This window comes from Quercus robur, chromosome 12 (assembly GCF_932294415.1).
Source record: "Quercus robur chromosome 12, dhQueRobu3.1, whole genome shotgun sequence".
Taxonomy (NCBI): domain Eukaryota; kingdom Viridiplantae; phylum Streptophyta; class Magnoliopsida; order Fagales; family Fagaceae; genus Quercus; species Quercus robur.
In genome coordinates this window covers 14,910,093-14,923,135 of record NC_065545.1, presented here as the reverse complement: position 1 = coordinate 14,923,135, position 13,043 = coordinate 14,910,093, and the positions used below count along the sequence as shown (strand labels likewise).

The following is a 13,043-nucleotide window of genomic DNA, read 5'->3' as shown; positions in this document are numbered from 1 at the left end:
TTTTTTATGGGAGTTCATAACTTTACTTGATGGTACAAATTTAACTAGACTTAGCTTAAGAGTACTAGATTATTGATGAGCTGTATTCTGTAATATCATAATCGTGTACCAGCATTCAGCCAAAAAAAGAAAAAAAATTCGTGTACAAGCTAGCAGTTTTCTACTTTGACCGCAGCTTATTAAAGTCAAAGTTTTGGGCTTTGAAATTAGAAAAATGATAGGTTTATAATATTTTTACAACAAATTATGTGGTAAATTATTATTAATTTTAATTTATTATTAAATTATTTTTTTTAACTATTAATAATAATCCATAACAACTTGCTACTTATAGGATTTACTATGAAAATATTGTGAAAATATTCTATACATAATACTTCTCTTAAAATTATTTCATATTTTTAATATATATATATATATATATATTTTGCTTAAGCATATTTTGAATAAGCTAGATTTAGTGAATAGATAGTAGTTAGTGGTGGTATCCAGAACCAGAAACTAGGGATTATTGTGACCTAGTCTATCTCTAATTTTATGTAAAATACATACAAAAAAGTGATACAATTATGACATTTTTATAACAAATTTTAGGTTCAAGTTGTTATTGACATGGATGTATTATATTTTAATTGAAAAACTTATACAATACTTAAAGAAATATATCTAAATTTTATCCACACTATCCGTGAATTTTTACATGCTATGGAGGCATTGTATTTTGATTCTATTCATCTATGAATGAAAGTGATTCCTTCTTCAAAAGAAAAAAAAAAGTGTTCAATTATTTGTTGTACTAATTGAATTTAATCATCCTAAAAAATAAGATTACATTATTTATAATTTATGAGTAGATACAATCATGTAAACTAATTGATGCAAAGCATGACATGAACTAAGAGCTGTCCAAATCTTCTAGGGCCTGCCATATCAATCATTCCAAAAGCTTACTCTACTTTCTACTTTCTACTTTCTACTTTCTAGATACTGTGGAATCAATTTCTCCATCTTTCTAGGCTTTTGCCTGGAATAGATCTCCACGCTTCTGGATGCATCTCATAAAAATAAAGTACAAGGGACTATAAACTGCTTCCACGTCATTACTCAAACACACGTGTCTTCTCCACTTCTCAATTAGACCAACACCAAAGAAACCCAAAAAATTAAGTTGAGCAAAGCAAACTATTGTTTAATAATAGGCAAAAGCCAAAATGCAATCAAGATTAGCAGGCACAGCAGTAAGGTGGTCTTGGGTTTTATCTCAAGCCAACAAAAAACAAGCTCTCCGTAGAGGACTTGCCTCGGCCTTGGCTGGTCGCACTGCTGACCCTGCCATTCACTCCGGTGAGGTTGAAGCTGGCCCTGCTGTACATTATAGAAAACCCGAAGTAAGATTCTTTCTTCGCTAAAATAATAATTTTCCTTCTTTCTTTGAATTGGGTCTAATTTTTATTTTTAATCTTTTAATTATCTTAATTCTTCAAAGTTTTATTATATCTCAACACCTTATAGTCTTTTCAATAAAGATTTCTAACAATCAAATTATTATAAATAAATAAATATAGCTCAACTTATTGCTTATGCCTTATAGTCTTTTCCATAAAGATTTCTAACAATCAAATTATTATAAATAAGTAAATAATTCACGCTTGAGCCAAAAAAAGAAAAAAAAAAGTGAATGGATATACTAAATAAAATTATTTAAATATGCCAGGCTAAAATTTAGGTAATTCAAGTTCCTAATTAAATTTATGGAAAATTAAAATACAAACAGTGCTACTTTACACAAACAGGGTTATCATCAATTAAATGCAATACATATATATGTTTGAATTTAATTGAAATCTAGTGTACAACTGTGTCAATTTTAGTCATTCTATTTATCTTTTATTTGTTCCAATATTCGAAAAGTGTCAATTATACCATTAACATAACTTTATAAGTTTAAAAACGAACTCAATAACTTTATATGTTAAACCAAATGAAGGCACTTCTTTTCAGGATTCTTTTCTCTCCGAGCTTAAACTTGAAATATGTAAATTAATTTTGAGAATTTGTTATTCACAAATTCACATATGAAATTCATAGGGCCAAGGAAACGTTGTGGATGCTGATACTGAGAATCAAGAAATAGAACTCAAACCCAGTAAAGAAACGGGACCATTAGTGCCTCCTGGAACGCCTTATAGTTATGGTTCTCCGCCGAGGCTAGAGAGCACTGGTTTGAGCCAAGCCTCGAACCCCATCACTCAGCAAAAGCGTAGCCATGCAACGAGCCTAGAAGAAGTGAGTTGTGCAGGGCTTGACGGCACACCATGGCCAGAGGAAAAAGAAAAAGAGCAGAGTGACAGAGAGAGACAGACTGAAGATGACAGAGAATACTACAAGCATCACAAGGCCTCGCCTTTGTCAGAGATCAAAATGGTTGATACAAGAAAGCCTATTACAAGGGTAACTGATGCTTCGAAATTTGAGGTTGGGGGAGAGGTGATTGGGTGGAGGCCGGAGCAGCTTGACACGGCGGAGGAGGCGCTTAAGAGAGCCGTTCAGATTTGGAGGCAGAATGCTATGCGTGGAGACCCGGATCTTCCACACGGACGGGTTCTTAGAGAGCTTCGTGGTGAATGGTTTTGAGGTGTTGTACTAAACAAAATGGCTTTTGTAATTTTAGAAAGCCAATATCTACTGGTGTTTCTCTTTTCTTCTTTTTACTGAAAGGTTTTAGAAAATATATTATTAATGTTGTGGAGGTATTATCATATCTTTGGACACTGCCCCGGCAATGGGTCTTGAAATGCAACGAAGATTTAGCATGATCACCCCATTTTTTGAATTTAATGGCTTATGTCGATATTAACTTATCTACACAATTAAGTCTTAATTGTTATTACGATTAGCCAATTAACATATGCATAGATACACGATTATAATAGCAAATTCAAATCAAACACTGCGAAGTGTTTATGAAGATAAAAACTTAAAACTGAGCAAACAATTCTCTGGGGTCTAGAGCTAATTTTATTAACAAGGATAGTTGTAATTCATCTCATTTACAAACCCTTCAAGCTATATAAACGACAACATATTCGAGGGTTTTATCCATGTCACAACTAATTGTACCAATCTTTTTTCCTTACTCGTCACTGGTTTCTATATATTGAGTTGCTAATCGCAACACCAAGTCTCCTTTGTCACTCCAAGACCTTTTGAAGGTTTGGGATTGCTCTAATGGTTTTCAGCACTAAACAACAACAAAGAACACTCAAGGTTTTCGTATGTGTGTAGTTTTAATCTCCTTTTAAAGTATTTGTAAATTTCAGAGGGTGAAGGTAGATAGAACAAATGCGTTTTTGCTCTAGAATTAAAGGGTTGCTATTTAGCTCTTCAATATGAGAATTTGGTGTGAAATCTAGTGGGTTAAGATCCTTATATGAAAGGGCTCAGTGGATGGGTATAGGAGAGTGCGACTCTAACAAATTTTTCTTAGGTTCGCAATCTTGCTTGACCAAGTGAGGGGCAAGTGTTGGACAAGATCACTAGATAACTATTTTTCAAAAACTATACTTTGCTTGACATGCAAATTTCCCTCAAATGAGATTTTCATTTGCAGCAACTTTAACTTCATCTCTTGACTTCTCAACCAAATACAAAGTAACCTACAAATGTAAAAGTTGCAATCAAAAATTCAAAATACAAATAAGAAAAATTTTGGGAAATTTTGGCACTGAATATGCCAACACTAAGATCATAATAAGCATTACCAAAACTAGGCAAATCTAACTTGAACGTTGTAATGATGTTGTCACTTGATGTATATCCTCACTCTCAAAAATAGAATCTTGAATTATTATTTCAATGAAAATAGAAATAACTCGAGGATGGCAACTAAAACCAAACAAAATCAAAGATGTGTTTTTTTTCTTTACGTGGTGGGTAATGTAAATAATTTGTTATACTTTTTGTATTCCACTTTATATTATATTTATTACAATTTACTATGTATTCTTTTGTTTTTTTTTTATAGAAAATAACCAAAGTAAAAAAAGTAAAAAAAAAAAAAAAAAAATCTCACATGTGACCTATCATGTTTGGTAGAGTATAGGGGAAACACAAAAAGTGAGAAAGAAGATTTGCATTCATTTGTGAGGAGTTATGGTACATTGTAGAAAATTTTGGAACTGTTTGATTGAGTGGTTTAAATAACAATTTTTGTTATTTAAATAACAAAACACGATATTTTTACAATACTTAAACAACATTACTACAATAACATTACCAAACGGCCTTTATTTTTTATTAACTCAAAAATCTATTTTTAAGGCCCACTTTCCCTCACTTAAGCTCATTTACAACATCAACTCATTTGTTTGAATCTTGGTCCTTTTATTTTATTTTATTCTTTGGTAGGCCAGGTATCTCGCTCACGTTATGGGCTTAAGTGACACGTTATTTTTCTCCAAAAAAAAAAAAAAAGGACACGTTATGGGCTTAGGTTAGGGTTTTATGGGTATGGGCTTGGGAAATTCCGTACTTTGGATCTTGTGACTGTCTGATCTACTCGCACATTTGGTTTAATTATATTAAAAACAGTCATGAGGTCAAGACCTTTATAATTTAATGTGGTTGGTTCATCCATTCCCATGGTAAAATTTGCTCTCTTTTATTTTAAAGATAAAGTAGGATGCATATAGTTATTTTTAAGATAAGTAGATAGTATATAGTGGGGATGGAGAGATAGGGTTCAAACCAAATTAAATTGAAACTTTGCCCTATTATTATATTCAATTAGTGCAGTAGCTATGAAGTTCTAATTGTGACCTTTGTTGTCATGTAATTTCTTAGTATTAAAGAAGCATTGGCATTTCAATTGCAGATGTGTTTAATGGAGGCAACTTGTGAGGTTATAAAGGACTAATCTTACCCGTTTAGAGTTGTATGCTTAGATCCCTCTTAAAAAGTAATAAAATGAGTGTGGAAGTTTCAAAGACAACTAGAGTCGCCATGACACGTTTAAAGTTTGGGCAAATATTATACATTATATTTCTTAATTAAATTCATACATATACTTGAATTGTATTTACTTCTCTTTGATAAAGTTAACATGATTTATATTGTATTGATCAATATAGTCATGTGTTTAAATTTAATTTAAAAAATGTATTTGTAGGCAAGCCCAACAAGCTAAGGCCACTTAGAGCAGAGAATTTAGGTTAGACCGGCCCATACAATTAATTTGTTAGAGAAATGGGCTTTTGAGGTCAACTTCAATGTGTTAGTATGATTTTACCTTTAAGTGGAAGGTAAAAGTTAAATGATTCAAAATAGAAGAACAGATTTCTAGAATTAACACTTCTTTAGGTCTGACTGAAGAGCATTTGTTTATAGATTGTTCAAGTCTTGATTACAAGATAGTGTTACACAATATCAATATTTCCTTTCAACCTTTCGTCCCCTTTCTGTTGGGTACTTCCTTTTTATATATAGTCAGCTGAATTGCATCTAAGCCCTCCACTTGTAGAGTCATTGACCTTCCTTTAGATGCTTATCTCATCAAGGTTTTGCTGGAAGTGGTAGAGTGTACAATGCATTGAATGCGGGGATCATAGTTACTTTGTTTGTCTGGATTCTTCACTTCTTATTTGCTCGCATGTCTCTACCATCTTCTTCTGCCTTTGGTCATCCATCTTCCTCGGCCTTTGGTCATCTAGTGCAAGTCGCCCGCTTAGCAATTCTCAAGGAACACTTGCCCTTCAAGCTCCTCGGAAGGTCAACCTCTTTGTGGTCCCTCCTCAAATTCTCATCCACATGTTAGGTAAAGACTGGTGCGTGGATAGACCCTTCCCCTTTCTTGGACTTGGCCCACGGGCTCCATTCCATACTTGGATCTTACCCCTCCCATTATTATGGGTCCGTTTGGAATGAGTTTATTTTTGCTGAAACTGAAAACTGAAACTGAAAACACTGTAGCAAAATAATTTTTAAATGTGTGAATAGTGCTGTGGGACCCATTTTTAATGAAAAAATTGATAAAAAGTGGAGTTTGTGGGACCCGTGAACAGTGCACAAGTACACTGTTCATAGCTGACCGGGTCAACAGTTGCGGCTGGGGAGAAAAAAAAAAAGAAAAGAAAAGAAGGAAACGCATAAAGAAAACGCAAACGGGCTATCCAAACTGCACCTATATGTCTATACGTACCTAAGAAACTTAAGTTGTCCTCAATGTTTTATTATTAGCATAAATCTTTGTAAGACATTTCTATTTTTTAAAGAAAAAGAGGGTTTGAGATGCAGTGATGAAAAATTGGCAAACTACATTCACTTGCAGTTTTGTAGAATTTAACAACATTGTTTTTCACATAAGGATCAACATTGTTTTTCACATAAGAATTACTAGTAGGACCAAGAACTTCAAGCAGTCGACGCTGCCTCAGTTCTGTTTGTTCTCTTGTAGTGATAAAAAAAATCATGCAAAATGTGGATGAAATTAGGGCAATCTTCTTTTTCTATCTTTTAGGATTAATAATTTTTGTTCATTTTGTTTGTTACTAACGCTGGTGGTACCAATACCATAGAAGATAACCACACCGACAAATGGTGCGGTCACCAATACACATGCACACTCCTATCTCCATCTCCCTCTCCCTCTCCGTCACAACCAAGCCCACATTGTCTTTATATTTCTCTCCCTCAACCCAATTCCTCACTCTTTCTACCACTTTGGTCTGAAATTTGATGAAACAGTATTCAAACAAAAGAATTGCAAACCCCACAAAAATGTTACCTTCAATTTTCACTCTCCTTCTCATCTTCTTACACTGCAACCTCTCCTTAGCCACACCATCAACTTCAACAACAACAACAGCAGATTCCAATAAAAACCAAACGGTGTCCAAAAAAGACCAAATAGCATGCACAGTGTGCAATGAATGTGAAAACCCATGTCCTGTGCCATCAACACCACCACCAGTGGTTGAGTACCCCCCACCGCCACCAGAACTCGAGGAATGCCCGCCACCGCCTGCTCTGCCGCCACCGCCTGCTCTGCCGCCACCAGAACTCGAGGAATGCCCGCCGCCACCACAACTTCCGTGTCCTGGTAATTGTTACACACCAAAACCACCATCAGGGCCTAACCAACGTCCTTTTCCACCAAATGGACCAAAACCGTACCTATCACCCCCAAACCCAATTGTTCCTTACTTTCCATATTACTATTACTACCCTCCAGAATATACTACATCTAACTCTCTGCATTTGAAATTGAACCCATGTGTTTCCTCCATTGTTATTTTCCTTACTTCTCTCTTATGCTTCTTCTAGACGCATTTTATTAACTGTTTTTAAGTGGTGGGTCTTAGTGGCTCTCTCTTTCTTAATTCTTTGTCAGTTAAATTTCAAGGCTGAGAAATTTTCTGTAGAAAGAATGGGTGATATATTTACTATTTAGCATTCCTCCTTTAGATCTTGCCACGCTTCCCATTGGAGAAAAAGAAGTTCAAATAAGGCTTCGTGGTTGAAGAAATCTTTCTTACTTGCCATTTGTAAATTGTATTGTATTCTACTCTATCATGTTATGTTATTAACGTTGAAAAATAAATCAATTTATAATATTCTTGTTATTATGTGCTCGCTCGTTATTCATTTTCCTTTTATTTATTTTTTTTAGTTTATATGCATAACTTATTTCATGTTCTCAAAGGCTTTTTTTTAGTAAACTTTGTTCTTTGAATCTTCATTTGCATCTTTCACGAAGTCACTCCGTTTGTCTCAGTTTAGTTCTTCATATGAAAATTTGAGGTACAAATTTTTTTTTAAACGTATAACTATAGTTTTGTAAAATAATTAGCATAAGCAAAATAATCTGTATCACATAGTACTCAATTTTCAAAGTAACCGTGTTTAACCTTTTTTCATTTACTTTTCCTTTTATAATCCGATACTTAAGTGGTGAGAGATTTAAACTTTAGATATTTTAAATAAAAATATAAAAAAAATTAGTTAAAGTACAAAACTCTTGACATCATTATATTTAACCTGATTTTCTACTATAAAGGTATAACTGTATCACTATTTTAAAGGTATAAAACTATATATTTGTACAATAATTAGAATAAGAAAAAAAATATGTATCACATGGTTTTTTTCAAAGTCATCCACTCATCGTGTATTCGCGTTTAACCTTCTTTTTTTTTTTTTTTTCCCTTTTTCTTCTTTTTATAATTCAATATTTAAGTGAGGAGAGATTTAATCTTTAGATATTTTCAGAAAAAAAAAAAAAAAAAAAAAAAAAAAAAAAAAAAAAAGCCAGTTCAGGAACAATACTCTTGGCATCAATGTGTTCAACTTGATTTTACTCTAAAGAATCAAAATGAAAATTTTATGTAGAATTATTAAATTCTTTCTTTGCATCAGTAGGTTTATTGTTTTTAAAAGGACCCAGTTAAAAAAACACAGCTTAATCAGTTAATTGTTGTCAAGCCTTGGTATTGTCTAGTTATAATAATCTTATTATCCCATTAGTAACATTAATAAAGCGAACAACATCAAATTTTATTTTCTTTTTTATTATACTGAGATAAATTTGGGTAGCAAAAAATAAAAGAAAAAGTAAAAAAAGGAGGATATCTGGATATGGTTCAGCTTTTGAAGGAAGAGTGAAATGAGGTGATTCTTTTTTTATGAGAGACTTGAAGCTGATCGTGCGCACCAATACGGATCATGTCCATCATTTTTCGTAGGTTATAATGCAAGGCAATTGACGCCAAGTACCAATGGACCCAGATAGGGTTTCTAGTTTTAAGAAACGTGCTCTCATCACATGTCAGTGGAATATTTTTTATCATGTTCTACTCCTAACTTTGTTTTGAGTATAAAGGGGTGAAATAAATGACACAACGCAATGGAGATCGGGACGAGAGATAGGATACTGGGCTCGTGGGTGGGCATATTGCTGCGGGTCCACCATCAAAGTGCAAGGATTTGGCTCTTCTGTAGTAATTATTGCACGTCCTTCTGTTTTAAAGTATACATCGCCCACTTCATCAAAAAAAAGTATACATCGCCCTTTGCATAGACAGGTTACATTTTGTGTGGTGTTCTAACGAGAAGAAGCTATCCATGTTATTGGTGGTTAGTTCAAGGGATAAAGTTTCAGAATCTTGAATAAAGGATCTGGGGTTTAATTCTCGCTTACCTCAAAAACTGATTAGTGTTTTAATTTGATGATAAAGAACTATTATTAAGAGCGGTAAGAAAACCAATAAAGTGGGACAAATAATCTGTATTCTTTAACAAACCAACATGAAGGAATAGAAATCATCTATATATTCCATCAAAAAAAAAAGAAGAAAAAAAAATCTTTTATATTATTGTTTGTGCTTTACTTTATACTTGGCCAGTTATGAAATCCCATGTGTCTAGTTTGTTTTTGTTTTTGTTTTGGTTTTTGTTTTTTTTTTTTAATTTTATTTTTCAATTCTAAATCGGTAATTTTATAAAGAAAATAAAAAGTATAAATAGACTTTATGCTCCATCAATTGTGATATTCAATGTGTCCGATTTTTTTTTTTTTTTTTAAATTTTAAACTTCAGTTATTTTATAATAAAAAAATTAAAAAAAGTAAATAGACTTTGTGATCCACCATTTGTGATATTCCGCATGTTTGATTTTTTTTTTTTTCCTTATTTTAAAATTCAGTTATTTGAGGCATACAAGGAAGAGAAGAGAGTTTTAACATAAATGAGAAAAAAAGGATTTCTCTCCCTATTCAACTGCCCATCCAAGAGCATTTGGCTTCATAATACTTTTTTTTATAGACTGCATAAATCTTATCTTCCAGCCGGAAAAAAATAAAGTATATCATAGATTCCACTAAAAAATTATTGTAACTTTTAAGAGAGAATGAGACAAATTATACCATACACAATATATTATATCTTAAACAATGTTTGACAATTAGGGCCTCTCACTTTTTTTTTTTTTTTTTTTGAGAAACTCAGGGCCTCTCACTTTAATGTGTCAAAAGAGTTGCAAACGGCCCAAAGTTTTTACTAAACAAAAAGAAGGTTTCAGTGAAGACAAAGAATGGAGAGTAGATCTTGGATCTGATCTATCATGCATGGTTGATGCCTTGATGCGTGGGTTATTGTCTATTGTATTGTCTTGTCTTTGTATTTTTTTTTTTTTTTTTTTTTTTTTTTTTTTTGGGGGGGGTGGGTTATTGTCTTGTCATTTGTTTTGGCAACGGCAAATCATTTTGATCTTGTCAACAATTTTTAGCCCACGATCACACACACACATACAAATACGAGTTTGGAGTCCAAATCCAAAGTGGAAAATGTGTAACTCGGAGAGTGAAAAACGGCCCATTTCTCGCCTCAAAAACCCACCAATCAAATATCCTACGTGACCCACAACCACAACCATCCCGCCATTACAAATCCAAATCCAAAATTGAAATTCAAATACCACCTCAAAATCCCTCTTAAAAGTCTTTAATCTCTCTTACAAAGTACACACACAAAACAGTTTTTTTTTTCCTTACTCCAAAAGACTTTCAGAAATGGCGAAATCAAGCAAGGACAACAAAAACAAAGCCACCAATTCCCAGTCCAACTCGACCCTCCATCCTCCATACTTCGAGGTCCCTTAAAATCCCTTTTAGTTTTTGCTTTTAAAATTTTAATTTTTGAACAATAATTTTGATGTTTAATTTTGTTGTTTTTTGTTTGGCAGATGATAAGTGAGGCAATATTAACACTAAAGGACCGGACAGGGTCAAGCCAACCAGCGATAGCGAAGTTCATAGATGACAAGTACAAGAAAGAGTTGCCACAAAACTTCAAGACAGTCTTATCTGTGCAGTTGAAGAAGTTTGTCAAGTCTGAGAGGCTTGTGAAAATCAAGAACTCTTACAAGTTGGCTGTGAAAGAGACCCAGAAAAAGAAGGGCAAAAATGACGCTAAGAAGGCTGTGACGCCCAAGGAAAACGAGGCGAAGAAGATTTCGGAGAAGGGTTTGAAAACCAAGAGGCTCAATCAGGTTAAGACCCCAGAGAAGAAGAAAAAGAAGGCGGTGGCGGGTGCGAAGAAGATGAAGAGGTTAAGTCAGGTTAAGACTCCAGAGGGATTGAAGAAGAAGAAGAACTTGACACCAATGAAGAGGAAGAGTGCTTCAAAGAACTAGCTAGTGTTGTTCTTGAATAGTAGTAGCAGTATTTATTAAGATTTAAGATAGAAAATGTTGTATTGTTTAACTTTGTTGCTACCTAGGTACTATATGGTATATACTCCTATGTGGTACTCCTTTAGTTTTCATGTGGTCCACTGGATATGGACCATATGGTTGTGGAATGTGGTTTGTGTTTGTAGTTGACGTTGAATGAGAAATGAAATTTATGTTTGGTTAAAGTGGTTCTTACTTTTAGTTAATCTTGCTTAACTTTGTTTTTATGTGTTTATGTACTTTTGTGGCTATTGGAGAACTCTTTGGGGGAAATTGCAGTTTATTTAAAGGATATTGATGAAATGGAAGAGGGGTGGATTCGACTAAAAACAAAATTGCTTCTCAATCCAGTTAGTGTGAATTTAGGGATGTGTAGCTTCAGGTTGGGTTAAGTAAAGGTTATTCAATCCAATATTTTCAGAGTTAAGAAATCTCTAATTCAACCTAATCTATGATACTTCTAAAATCTAATTCAACCCAACTCATATAGATTGAGTTGATTTGAGTCATTTGGGTGGGGATCATTTTAAAAAATAGGTTTTCATTAAACTATTTGAGTATATTATTTAATAAATAATTACAATCACACACACAATTGGATACAAGTTTCCAATTTATTAAATTAAATTTAACATGCCAAAATAGAGCAAATTAACAAATTTAAACTAAGACTCAAAAATTTAAAATACATCAATTGATAAATTGAATATTCATTTTTTTTTTAATGTTAGATTGAGTTACTTAGGTTGAAATTTTGCGAACTCAAACCAAATTTCAAATAAAAATTTCCATCCCATCAACTCAAAAATCAAACCTTTCCAACATTTGGTTGAAAAATTAAACGCATATTTCTAGGTGTGATTTTCTTTACGCGCTTGCGCTTGATTGTGAATAATTTTGCTGCCCATAGTCATTTTTTTTGTTGCTCAATTGGCTTTTGATTTAAATACAGTTCACATTTTCCTATTGCATCACCTTGTTGACAATAGAGATGCTTGGCCATCTTGGTTGTTACCAGCTTATAAAGCATGAATTGATTGCTTAGCAATTATGAGTGGCAAAATTAAAGTAGGAGAGAATTTGGGTAGCACCGAAAGAAAATGAGGGCTCAATTAATGTGAAAATAACCTGTACATGGGGATTGGGCCATCATACCCTATTTTTCCTTTCCCTGGGTGACTTTCGTAGCCATTGTCTCTAGATATTTATGCTACTCTTAATTAGTTTTCATTACAAGGAATGAAATTCAACTTCAAAATGCCACGATGCACCTCTTTGCTTTCTTTTGCTCTCTTTTCATATATACGGTATAATTTTATATTTATGATGGAATTTAAATCTTAAATTTTTTATTCAACAATAAAAAAATTTATTAGTTAAATTAATTGAAAGTCACTTCATCTCTTTTTCAAAAGTGATTAGATAAAGAGCAACCTAAAATAGAAATACCGTTCATACACAAAAAGAATTAATTAATGGCAATTTAAGAAGTGTAGCAATTTTTCTTTTAAAGGTATTGCAATTTATTAATGTTTCGGCTTAGGGAGGCATGCCTAGATCTCTAACGCCCGACCTCTTAACGACGTTAACGCGTCCTCGGATTAATTTTGGGCACCACCACCACTATCTTTGGCACAAAGCACAACCTTAAGGGACGTGGGCCACACCGACCCATGCATTCCTCCTTAGCGAAGCCTTGCTCTCGAGCCTTTTGGCACGTAGAGGCAGAGTCGGTCCCACAGGTTCTTGTGGGAGTCAAGTGACCTTCTACTCTGGTGGTGAGGTCAGGCTTGGTTTTGGTTACGGGTAGGAATGGCGG

The 13,043-nt window shown here is 33.6% G+C and overlaps 3 protein-coding genes across 3 annotated transcripts; all 3 read left to right on the top strand.

Moving 5' to 3' along the window:
- The first annotated feature begins 1,087 nt into the window (after positions 1 to 1,087).
- Positions 1,088 to 2,740, top strand: LOC126710003 (uncharacterized). The gene is made up of 2 exons (XM_050410388.1): positions 1,088 to 1,388; positions 2,089 to 2,740. The coding sequence occupies exons 1-2, from the start codon at positions 1,212 to 1,214 to the stop codon at positions 2,632 to 2,634; spliced, it is 723 nt and encodes a 240-aa protein (XP_050266345.1). The 5' UTR covers positions 1,088 to 1,211; the 3' UTR covers positions 2,635 to 2,740.
- Positions 2,741 to 6,625: 3,885 nt separating this feature from the next.
- LOC126709830 (sulfated surface glycoprotein 185-like) lies at positions 6,626 to 7,619 on the top strand. Its single transcript, XM_050410176.1, has one exon. The coding sequence runs from the start codon at positions 6,733 to 6,735 to the stop codon at positions 7,318 to 7,320; it is 588 nt and encodes a 195-aa protein (XP_050266133.1). The 5' UTR covers positions 6,626 to 6,732; the 3' UTR covers positions 7,321 to 7,619.
- Positions 7,620 to 10,418: 2,799 nt separating this feature from the next.
- On the top strand, positions 10,419 to 11,409 carry LOC126709911 (histone H1-like). The gene is made up of 2 exons (XM_050410279.1): positions 10,419 to 10,643; positions 10,736 to 11,409. The coding sequence occupies exons 1-2, from the start codon at positions 10,563 to 10,565 to the stop codon at positions 11,183 to 11,185; spliced, it is 531 nt and encodes a 176-aa protein (XP_050266236.1). The 5' UTR covers positions 10,419 to 10,562; the 3' UTR covers positions 11,186 to 11,409.
- The last annotated feature ends 1,634 nt before the right edge of the window (positions 11,410 to 13,043 follow it).